Here is a 12,561-nt window from a genome sequence, read left to right as displayed (position 1 = left end):
CGTCTGATTTGAAACTCTGAATTTAAACACGGCATATATCTAGTCTTTTTTTTTTACTTGCTCATAAATTAAGTGCTTTTTTGCAATTTGTTCTACGGCTATAGAGGCCTGTTTAAAATCTTGAGTGTCGCCTGCTGCAGGCAATTAAAGCAATTTCGTCCTTTAATGCAAGTATTGACTTAGTAAGAATGTTTTCTCTGCTGTTCATTTTAAAATCTCCAATAATCTTCTCTAAAACTGCATTAAATATAAAACAGGCCAGTGCATCTCCTAGAGGTATGCCATTTTTTATATCTAGTTGTTCAATTAAGTCACCTGTATGCGAATTTAAATCTTTGTTTCTCTAAGGATTAAGGTCACAAGAGCAAAAAGCTTTTAAGGTATGCCCAATTCACACATAGCTTCTAAGAGGAAATCCCTGTTAAAAGCAGTCAAAAGCTGTTGTAAAATCAGTAAAATGATAATGAGTTTTGAAACCATATTCCAGGCATTTTTCCAAAATTTCTTTTAAGCTGAATATTTGTTTAGTTGTTGATCTTCCTTTTCTAAAACCACAATGACTGTGACCAAAAAAATTTTCAACGTGATTAATTATTTAGCTATTTCAATTTTGTTTTCTTGAGACATTTGCAACTTTTTTGCAGTGTCTTGGATTGCTTGGAGTGAATGGTGCAGGCAAATCAACAACTTTCAAAATGTTAACTGGAGATACCAATATTACTGCTGGTGATGCTTTCTTAAAAGGATTCAGGTAACTTTAGAATCTTTTACATGACACTGAGAAATTTTTTTTTCGTTGCTGCATTTATACAAATACTTGTTCTTGTGCTGTGATGGCGTAGGAGATAGAGCATTCGCCTTCCAATGAGATGAACTGGGTTCAAATCCCAGCAATGGCTGGTCAATGTGAATAATGGATTAGAGTCTCCTTTCCATTAAGCTAACTGTGGGAAGTTTTCGTGGTTTTCCTCACAGTGTAGTGCAAATGCGGGTTAGTTCCATCAAAAAGTCCTTCACGAATGCAAATTTCTCCCAGTACTTGATTCAGGAGTTTCCTTGTCTTCCGGATTGGGTTCAAAATTATAAGGCTAGGGAGTTAAACATTAGTAGTCATAAACCCAAGAAATCAGTCGGCTGTTTAATGACGGTTATAAAATAAAATAAAATACTTCTTCTTGTCTAGTATAGGTTTGAGAATTTCAGATCTGAAATTAGTTTTGCTCCTACTGCAGTTTCTTTTAAAAATGACATTTTTAGTCCATTTTTTTTGTCAAAATGTGCAAGATTAAAAACGTTGTAACAGGAGGTAGCATAACTTCTAGGAGGGTTAGGGCACACCATCAGGATTAAAATTGCGTTAGAACCCATTCCTGAAATGGTATTGTATGCCGCTAGGGGTACTTCCTTACTGTGACCTGTTCAAAAGCTCACGAGAAAATAATTCATAATAGTCCTTAGCGACATATAAAGACATTTACAGGGTTGGGCTCTTGTGCCATTTTAATTCTGATTCTGTGCTCTAACCTCCTCTAAAATGTTTTCACCCCATTTATGCTACCCACTGTTATATATTTTTTTAAACATGTACATTTTGATGAAAAACGAATTAAAAATGTCATTAAAAAAAACTGAAGCTTGGAGGGAAAAACCGATTGCAGATTCGAAATCAGCAATTTGAAAGTATCTTCTATCCGTTAAAAAATTTCGTGCAACAGTAAACAAAAGAAAATGTTTCTCAGTGTTATCAAACATAATAATATAATTTAATCGTTTGGTGTGAGTTTTTTTTAAGTATTCGAAACAATCTAAATATCGAAATAGAACTTTGCATATCTACATAAATTTAAATGAAATTATGTTTTGGATGTTCTTTTTTTGTTATTTACAGAATGTGAATGTTCCATAATCACTGCTCTTAATATTTAATTTTAGTTACATTGTCAAAAAGGTATGTACATAGGGATTGCAAATTATTATTTAGTGTAATCAGATCAGAGAAATTACTTTTGAAGAAGGCATGATTTTAAATTTCAAATCTAGTTTCAATGCTTTACGAAACTTTGAGGTATTTCTTATAATTGCTTTTAATTACAAGTTTTTAATATCCTTCTGGATTTTTTTCAGCAATCAAACAGGTTTCAATATTTTTAATCTGGCCTTCCTCATTAGCCCTTTAACTGGAAGCCCGAACTTAATTATGGCATAACCAGCTTGTTTCTTGCATACCAAATTGGTTTTCTCATTTGTTATTTAATAAAGATCATGCATAAATTTCTCTAAATCAGGTTAATTGGTCAAGCTTTAATGTTTTTCTATCACTTGTACAATGTTAATTTGCAACTGCCAGTGTGCATATTTTTTTTATTTAATGGCTGTGATTATAACATAAATAGTTTATGATATTCAAGGATACTGTTATTTTTTTCGATATTCTAATCAGCAATGGGATTTAGCCATAATAACAGTAACCCTACAGCATGACAGAGGGCTCTGCAAATTACTTTTCCTTTTAGATTTAAAAACAGGGTAATAAATTTCTAAAGATATAAACATCTGTTGATCAATTTTGATCTCAGATGTAAAAATAGACAATAAATAAAAGAATCTGCTGAGATGTCAATTTCTTATTGAATGAAAATGAAGAATGTATAAGAATTTGATTTTTGAAGAAAAAGAAAATCAGCATTTTTAGCCAAAATCTGGAAAAATTTTGCAACAAACCTGAAAAATAACCGGCGCGACAGCCCATAGAGTGCCAAGGCCTACTGTGCCCATCTCAGTTTTCTTGACCATTGGGCTCTAGGGTGCAGGAGCAGATGTTCCGGTTCGGTGGTCAGCCGAACCCGAAACCCCCAGTGTTTAGTTCCCAAGCATGCTTGGTACTCATTTATCTACCCACTGAAGGTATGAAAGGCTGAGTCCACCTTGCTCGGCCTGAGGATTGAACCAGGGACCTGTGGTACGACAGCGCGAAGCGCTACCGCTCAGCCAACGGGCATCTTTAAAATTTCACAGTAACAGTAAATTTCAATTGAAGTTCAAAGTAGTTATATTTTAGAGCTATTATTAACATCTATTACTATTATTTCTTATAATAATTCTGCTGCAATATGGTTATGTGTTCTTAGATTTATAAAAATTAGAATAACATATAAAAAACTCTGAGTCTATTAATAAACTATTACATGAGGTTGAAATTTTTTCAGTTGTTTTTCAAAATGATGCTTCTATTTATGATTTATATACTTTTGTATTTTAAATTCTACATGTTAAATCAAAACTTTCGCCTAGGGAACTTTTTTTTCATGCGAAATCTAAAATTTGGCATATTATCTATCAAGAATGTAAGCTTTGTTGCTTATTGAATAAAAACAAATATATTTCTAGGGAAATATTGCTGTGCAAAATAAGATTTCATTTCTGAAACTGAATAGAAACTCTGAAAAAAAATTAAACTAATACAGTAGGGAACCGATTATCCGGAACGATCGGGACCATCACTATTCCAGATAACTGATTTTTCCGGTTTTCTGAATCCTACAAAAAGCCGTTTTTCTATTGTTAAACCCAACTAAAAAATTTTTTTTTTTCTTTTGGAAATAATCTTAAAAAGAAGAAAAAACGATGGAGTAATACACTAATGATTATTTCCAAAATGATGGTAAGGTAAACATCTTTAAAAAAAGAACGAAAAATCCTAAAATCTTATGAGGAAAAATTTTTTCTTTAAAAAATGGCGGGTAAATGTATCGAATTTCGTTCCGGGTTTTTGGTTTTCCGGTTTTCTGATTTCCAGATAACGGGTTCTGTACTGTACTAAAAACTTTCTGAAAAATGTAAAAATGTGTATTGTATGTAATTTTTAATTTACATTCTGATTTCAGCATTGGAAGAGACTTACATAAAGTACAGCAGTACATTGGATACTGTCCTCAGTTTGACGCTTTATATGATGAACTAACAGCAAGGGAACATTTAATTCTCTACTCAAGATTTCGTGGTATTCCATTGAAGGATGAAGAAAAGGTTTTGATTAAATTCTTGTTACTAATTATGTAATCTGAGTAGACGTTTCATAATCACTATTTTTGTAATAAAGAAATGAAAACTTCTTATTTCCCATCGAAAAATTTTAGTTTAGAAAACAAGCTTGATTTTCATAGAGAAGAAAATCTCTAATTGGGTTGTCCAAATGCATAAATGATCTTCTTAGGCTAAATTACATTTATTAGTGTGGTTGACACTTTCGAAATGTAATATACATGTGATGTATTTTTGATAACAGTTGTAGGTTGACTTTGGTCAATAAATATATCACCACATTGGTGACCCGGACGTGATGTGAACACGCCTACCTTGACAGAAGCTCCCACTTTGATTTGAACATGCCTACTTTGATGGATACCCCATTGAACAGTAGAATTGCTACTTGTGATCTCCTGGGACTGTTGCTACTCAGTCAAGATCACACGCAACGTCAGTCTGTATGCACTCGACTGCTAACGGCAACACAGGAATGACCATGAACTTAATACAGCTCTCATGATCAGCATTAAAAAAAAGTTCAACTATCTTAATACAGCTGTCCTGGCTTTGCACAAAACAGCAATAACTCGATTCTATGCCGGAGTATCTTTTCATATTGTCGAGAACACTCTCCCCACCCATTTCTCTAGTAATTTCTGAAGGAAAATTCCCGATTAATGTCCTTCGCATGGATATTAAAATTGTTTATAAATTAGATCAATTTTTTAAATCTATTAATAATTCAAATTAAAAAAATAATACTTTTAAGCTAATGTATGAGCTTATTTTTTTTTTTAAATTGTCTATTGTTAAAAAAATCTATTTAAGTATATAAAAACCTATAGATTTTTCAGACATAATTAAAACATTATTCGTTTTTATAGGCTCTCAAGGTATGTATACGGCTTATTAAATTATTAGTTCTCATCAGGGAAATTACTGGCATTGCAGAATTTAGAACTAAAGTTCTACGTTTACTTCGAAATGTGTTACTAGTTTTGATAATTTTGATTGAATTAAATCCTTAACTTGTGTTTTTTTAAAATACTTTGTTTCATATTTCAGATTATAATTAGTATTTTTGATTGATGATATATTGTATTTTTGATTATATTCAGTCTCTGAATGTAGTTTTATTTTTTCAATAAATCTTATGACCCTTCTTTTACTCACACACTCTTTGGTGTTACAGCCCGTGAAAGATCTTAGTCTTCCTCACCACTCATGTCCAAACTTTTCTATTCTCAACTTTCTTTTTTTAGCTTTTAATTTTCGTGATTTTTAAGTCACACTCAACTTCATCAAAGCATCATTTTCTGGGTCTTCCAAAACTTCTTTTTCCTGCTATTTTTCGAAAAAGTTCTTTTTCAAACTTCATTCATTCTTATTAAGTGACCAAACCGCTGTAGGCTTTTGGTCTTTATGATGTTAATTGTATCTTTCTCTTTATCCCAATTTCTAGATTTGACCTGATTCTCTAATCATGACCATCCTTTACAGGTCAAAATATTTTTCTTATAATTTTTCTTTTCCAAGATAAAAGCAATTTTTCTTTTATGACCCTTTGACCCATTTTAGGCCCATTAAGAAATTTTATAAAATGTGGTATTGTTATCATAGAAATATGCTTACATTGCAGTCATTAAGACACATTAAAAAATATCGTGTATGAAATATTATATTTTGTTAAAGAAATAAAATGGTGGGAATAGGCACCTTTGGTGGTATATTAAGAAATATTGAATTAAGAAATGGTGGGTGTATTAAGAAATAAAATTGTGGGTATAGAAAATGTTTACTCCAATTGAATTACTAATAATTTATAGATGTCTTCAAAACCCTTGACAATAGTAGAAAAATAAAATTAGTGAAAAATATACATCACAGTGTTAATAAAAAAATATTGAAATGGTGCGTATGTGCACCTTTGGCCGAAAATTATGAAATGTGATGATATTAAGTTAAATGTAATCTTTTTTTTAAAACTAATTTTGTTTTCTTCCTTCAGTGTAATTATATCAAACATTTATCTGTTATTGGATAAACAATAATATTAAAAAAAATCTGTTAAATACGATTGAAAAAAAATAATTTTTATTTATTTGTGTATTAAAATTTTGAGAGTGACATCCTGCATTAAATATGCGTTTAATTTCTGTTACTTAATTCTGAAATGAAGAAAAGCTCCACTTATTTTTATTAATCTTTGTTAACTGTATTATAATGATATTTCATAAAAATTTTAATGCACATTTTAACAAACCATTATTTTTCCTAGGTTATTGAATGGGCTCTTAAGAAACTAGATTTAATAAATTATGCAGACAAAGTCGTAGGCACATATAGTGGTGGTAATAAGAGAAAATTATCCACAGCTATTGCACTTCTTGGAGCTCCACCCGTTCTTTTCCTGGTAAAATTTTTTTTATGAAATTAAAATACATATTTTTAGATTTATTTCTTATTTTATTAGTATTCATTATTTTATTCCTTAAATTTTTACTAATTGGAAATTTCTTATCCAATATTTATTTTAAATATTAAGTATAATATCAATTTTCTCAGGAATTATTTAGTAGAAGTTAGGTTTGTTCGTTTAAATCAACATTTTACAGACAAAATTTCAATTTTGTGTGATTTAGAAGAAAATAGTTTTTCTTGCTCATTCTATTTATAACTAAAAATTTGAAATTTCTGTAAACATTTCAGCTCTAAAATTCTTAATTTTGCTTTTTTTTGATGAAACTAGTTTTTTTTTCTCATTTCATTATATACTAACAATTTTATATTTTAGTAAACATTTTAACTATAAAGCTCTAAAATTTACTTAGCTTAGATTCAAGTTACTTTGGTTTAAGTTACTTTGGTTCAAGTAGTTTTGTGAATTGTATGAAAGCAATCAAATATTCAACATCAAATCAGTGACAGGATCTCAAACTCTTCCCATTATTTTTGGATTATTCTGTTATAGTTGTTTTTAGAAAAATAAACTGGCTGATACTTTTTATAAAATAATAGAGTTAAATTTAGATTATGGTGCATGGACCCTGATTAGTCTACTAGTTAACAGAAAATCACAATACATACCAAGGAATAGGATATCAAATTTTCAGGCTAACTTAATTTCTTTCAAATTTCAAAAAATAGATAACTTTGTATTGCGCAAAAAAGTCCTAGTACATTTGTCTTTTGTTCTTGTGGTTTGGTTTAAGATAGATCTTTAATTAATGTGGCAATATATATTATTATTGCCTATTTGCTAATAGTTATTAATGTTAAAAGCAAAGCTTAATGTTTAGTACTTATCGAATAGTATGTATGTAAGTTTGCTTGTTCTGGTTGTTCTTTAAATTATTGATAATTTTAAAAATTAATTCTGAATAGATGAATATTTTTTCTATCAGGGCCTAGGCAAAACCTTTTGCTGGGCCTTTAAGTATTCGCTTTCTGTGGTGCTTCAAGGATAATGAATAACTTAAAATAGATTTTCACCAATGTTATTGAAATAAATGTGATTTTTTTTTCTTACCTAAAGCAAAAATTTATTTTTTCTTTGTTTCATTTTTATCTACACAACTTTAATGGCTTAGAGAAGTGAGTTTAAATGCCCCACTTTACTACATCTTATAAAGATGTTTAAATAAATCTTATTTTGTTACACTATCCCTATGTTTGATTTAAATGTAATTTTTTGTGTGGCCCTTTTTTATTTCCTCATTAATCTGATAACATATAAATTAAAATTTTTGCGAGTCAATACTAAGAATAAATTTTTTCAAAAAAAAAGTAAAACAAACATGTTGCCCCCGTACAAATGCCCCACCACCATTAAAATCAACATTGCCTGATTTAGATTTCAGTTAGTGCAGATAAAAATGTCCACAATAATAAGAGACTACTACAAAAACTCATTAATAAGAGACATGAATAATTTTCACTTATGCTGTGAAAATGATGTAATATCTTATTATTTCTTATGAATTTTTCTCAGAAAAGGCCACTTTTTTGTATACTTTTTGATAATTTCATAAATTATGTTTCTCAATGTTTTCTTTTATCATATTTGTACTCTTTCATTGTACTTTCTTCAAATACTTTTAGTTTAAAAGTTATGAGGATAAGAATAATGTCTGAGTAAGATGCGTTAATGTTTTGACCCTGATTTTAAAGATATTTTATCTTGTTCTGAAATAAGAAGTTTTTCTATTACTTTATGTATAGGATGAGCCAACTACAGGAATGGATCCTTACACCAGGAGGTTTTTATGGGATTTAATTATTGAATTGGTCCAGAGTGGCCGATCAGTGGTGCTAACATCTCATAGGTATAACACATTTTTTCTTAAATTCATAATTGTGATGTTTAATTATTATTTTCACAGGTAGAATTTTATGAATCTGGGTTTTGATAAAATATTTTAATGATATTGAAGTATAAATGCTTTTTATTGTGTATTATTTCAAATTTAATTTAGATAACATTGGATTTAATGTTAGGTTTATATATGTTCGAAAATTAAAATTTTCTTTATTATACTTACAGATGTTTGGTTAACAGTAAGAGTAAGAGTCTTCCATGTTGTTTTTCTCTTTATTGTACATTTTTTCAAAAGCAGTTTTTTATAGCTTAAATAGAACAGCGGCAGCTTCAGGGTTCCAAAACAGCTTCAGGGTGCGTAGCGTTTGTAAAAAGTACTTAAAGGTGCTATTTTGGGGATTTCGTTTTTAAAAGCTTTTAAAGGTGCTTTTTTCAGCTGGCGTTTTTAAAAAGTGCTTTTTTTTCGAAATTTTTTTTCTCTCCCTTCAGTGATATCTGGTGGATCCCATGCATTTCACGAAAACTGGGGAGTTAGCTACGTAATCATTCATGCGGACTTCATGTCGTACCCACGTTATGACTTGTGCATGCGCGCACACTTTAAACCGAAACCAGAGTGCTCCAATTCGGATAGAGAATATCAGATCCTTATGAAATGTTCTTCTTTTTAATTTATTTTAATTTTGTTCTTGTTTATTTTACTTCTAACACTTTTTTTTGACGTAGGGGGTAAGAGTACTTTTGTTCTGAGTTCAGGGTCAAGTTGAATTCACTCAGTGATGTGGGAAAGTACTGATTGTTTCGATTTACTCCCGTTTCTTTTTGGGTTTTTTTTAACGCTAAAACTGTTTATAAAAAGTTTTTGTTTTTCAATAATATCATTGATTTAATATGAATTTTTTGAGTGCTTGAAAATTTTTGTAAAGTGCTTGAAAAGTTTTTAAAAAGTGCTTATTTTTTATTCAAAGATTTGGCTACGCACCCTGAGCTTATGTTTTACCAAAAATGGTCTAAAATAGCATATATATTTCCACTTATAGTCCAAAATAGCCTATTTATTACCGAAAAATGGTCTAAAACAGCCTGTGCATTACCAAAAATAATCTAAAACAATCTATGCATAACTGATAACAATCCCAAGTATCCTATGAATTCCTAAAAATAGCTTGTGCATTACTATAAATTGTATTCTTAATTAGTAACCAAAATGATTTTGTCTTTATTGTATGTAGCATGGAAGAGTGTGAAGCTCTTTGCACAAGACTGGCAATCATGGTAAATGGACATTTCAAGTGTTTGGGTAGTATTCAGCACTTAAAAAATCGCTTTGGTGAGGGATACTGCATCACCATTAGAACTTCTATGGGCGAGCTAGAGAGAATCAAGAGGTGGTTTCGAAAAACTTTTACAGATGCTAAACTAAAGGTAAAATTTAATTATTATCTTTTTCAATATAAGTTTAGTGTCTTAGAAGTTATCAAATAAGCAATTGTGAGGGACAGTTAGAAATGTTATTCTATTTCACTATGTGCATTTTGAGATTTTACTCACAATAAAAATAACGGAAGATTGTAAATTTTTAAGTTATTTTCCAAATTAAGCCAAATACTTAGCTTGTAAGGTGCTTCCGTGGGGATTTGGTGAGACCATTTGGTGAAAATATGGAAGCACCTGTAGCTTACATGTCATAATTAATTTTGGTAATAAATGGCTTTGAAAAAAGGTGGGAGACTGGTAAAATGCATAATATCGCTATTTTCCTATTTATCTTAAAATGTTCTAGAAAAAAATATAATGGATGTAAAAAAATAGACAATGTACTATTTCCAACGAAATATATATATAACATTTAAAAAAATTATTATTTTAGAAAAAGAGCATTTTCAAAAGTTTTTTTTTCTTGGTGCAGGAGCAGCACTTCAATCTACTTCAATTTGAGCTTAAAGCAGGCTGCATATCCTTAGCCTATGTATTTTCTAAAATGGAGTCAGCTCTTCAAGAACTTCCCATTGAGGAATATTCTGTCTGTCAAAATACTTTAGACAATGTAAGAGTTTGCTTTTTAGAATTGCATTGTTTCTGTTTCTCTAGTTATGTAATAAGCCACCATTTTGATAACGCTATTATTATAATGTGTAGGTTTTTATCAACTTTGTGAAGCAGCAATCAGACGGTATCAGGGATCCCTCCCTAGCCCCCCAATCATTTACTCCTCTTCAATGTGACATTGATGAAATGCTTGATGATCCCCCAGAAATCATCAGTTCTCTGTCAAGGTCACAAGTAAGTATCGCATCCCCTGTTTTCAAATCGTTTGAGCATATATTCTAAATACCATATATCCCAATGTTTAATTTAACTTTTATCCTAAAATTTTACAAAAATCATCAGGGGTTGATTTATACGCTGGTAATTGTAATGGACTTTTGTTGATCATGATTCACCAATGCATTATAAACAATTTAATAGATATGAAATACTCCTTATCAATTTAACCCTTTTAAAAATTGTTTTTGATTTGTATAATACATTGTAGTACAAATTAATTGTAATGCAATGTATTACAATTAATTTTGCATTTTCTTTCATCATATTTTCTTTACATATAAAGCTTTTTATTTTTTTCGAAACAATACTTATAATATAATGTCTTAATATCAATAATACTCGTTCAGATAAAAGTTAATAATAAGAAAAGTTAAAATAATTTATTCAAGAGTATTTTAATATCTCTAATTTTAGAAAATTTAGTATATATAGGAATATAATTAGTGCTTATAGGAATATAATTATCATTCCATATTATTTTGTAAAATATTTCTTAATATTTGTCTCATTTCTTTTACTACTCTCCCTATAGCAAACCTTCAATTAAAATAAAAATATACTCTTATGCTTTTCCTTATGTAAAAATAAATGTCTTTTGAAAAAAACCATTATTAGAATTAGGGAAATGAATATTTTTGTATTGAAGAACTTCCTTTATCCTGTTATTTATTTTTGTAACACTATTGTATACTTCTTTCCTCCTTTTTTTAGGAAGGCATTTACCCTATTTTCATCTACATGCTTTTACGTAAAATGACCTTGTCGAAAGTTTGGCCAATTTTCGACTAGTTAGAGCACTTAAATTTTGTTCTGTCCTGAGTTACATAGTATTTGTTTCTTGACAGATTCTAATAGTATTTATTGGTTGAGAGATTTTATTATCAATCAAAATTTTGACCACTTTGAGACTAGCTAGAATGATCAAATCTTAAGTGGAGCTCTGTGCAGGATGACAGTACAAGTTTCAATCATTTCCTGGTCTCTATAAACAGAAAATTATCACCAAACTTTATATTGTTGATCAAAAAGTGTTTTCATCACATCTAGAGCTCTGTCCTTGCTGACTGTATAGGTTTAAAATATTTCCTTACCACTACAAGTGGTGTTAGCGTATAAAATGGAATTTGGTAGCAATAAAACTTTGACAACTTTTGAATTAGCTAGGATGTGCAAAATCCAACAGCAGTCTATGCCTAATAACTCTGCAAGTTACACAGAGTGTCTAATTGCTGATAAATATACTGCTAATTTATCATTACGTATTGCTTTGGTGATTGACAAAAATATGATAAAGCTGTCTACCAAAAATTCTTCTTGATTTAATCTTGGTTTATCTATAAATACTGATTTATTTGCATATTTGAGAGTTTCTGTTAGTTTCAAGTCTATCTTGGGCATATTTGAGTTTTAAATGTATTGGTTGTGTTTAAGTGTTTATATTCTTTATAGGATTGCAGTATTACCTGTTCTGGGATTGAACCCACAGTTAACTGTTGGGGACAACAAGACTCTGCTAATTAACTATGACAATCTTATCCATCCCTAATTTTACTTTTTATTGGCAAGTAAATTAAGTCACTTTAAATTCTTTCTGCATGTACCAAAATCTGCAATAGTTGCACTCTAGCTGCTTGCAATTTGCCACAAAATTTTCATTGCAAAATTCATAACTCAGATTTGTTTGGTTTTCTTTAACAAATTAATTATATATATTTTTTAAAAACATTACAATACTGTAAAGTATTTTTAGTTTGCAGTAATTTTATAATTCTGCTGATGTTTTGAAAGTAACTGAAAGTATTAATCTGTAAATGTTAGTTTTATATAAGTGTTACAGTTGAAGTAATGAATCTAGTTTTAGTTAATAATCTCCATTCAAAGTGATAAAC

General features: G+C 29.7%; 1 protein-coding gene across 1 annotated transcript in view; it reads left to right on the top strand.

Annotated features, from left to right (window-relative positions):
- The window catches only part of LOC107438538 (ATP-binding cassette sub-family A member 2), a 71,029-nt gene extending 58,714 nt beyond the window's left edge, over positions 1 to 12,315 (top strand). The window contains exons 43-50 of the mRNA XM_043048194.2: positions 645 to 751; positions 3,885 to 4,026; positions 6,305 to 6,439; positions 8,248 to 8,351; positions 9,577 to 9,769; positions 10,254 to 10,391; positions 10,484 to 10,627; positions 12,122 to 12,315. Of these exons, the coding sequence (XP_042904128.1) occupies positions 645 to 751; positions 3,885 to 4,026; positions 6,305 to 6,439; positions 8,248 to 8,351; positions 9,577 to 9,769; positions 10,254 to 10,391; positions 10,484 to 10,627; positions 12,122 to 12,193 (1,035 nt within the window). The 3' untranslated portion in view covers positions 12,194 to 12,315. The remainder of the gene's footprint in view (positions 1 to 644; positions 752 to 3,884; positions 4,027 to 6,304; positions 6,440 to 8,247; positions 8,352 to 9,576; positions 9,770 to 10,253; positions 10,392 to 10,483; positions 10,628 to 12,121) is intronic.
- Positions 12,316 to 12,561: the final 246 nt, after the last annotated feature.

This window comes from Parasteatoda tepidariorum, chromosome 8, assembly GCF_043381705.1.
Source record: "Parasteatoda tepidariorum isolate YZ-2023 chromosome 8, CAS_Ptep_4.0, whole genome shotgun sequence".
NCBI classification, from domain to species: Eukaryota; Metazoa; Arthropoda; class Arachnida; order Araneae; family Theridiidae; genus Parasteatoda; species Parasteatoda tepidariorum.
This window is presented reverse-complemented; position numbering and strand designations above follow the sequence as displayed.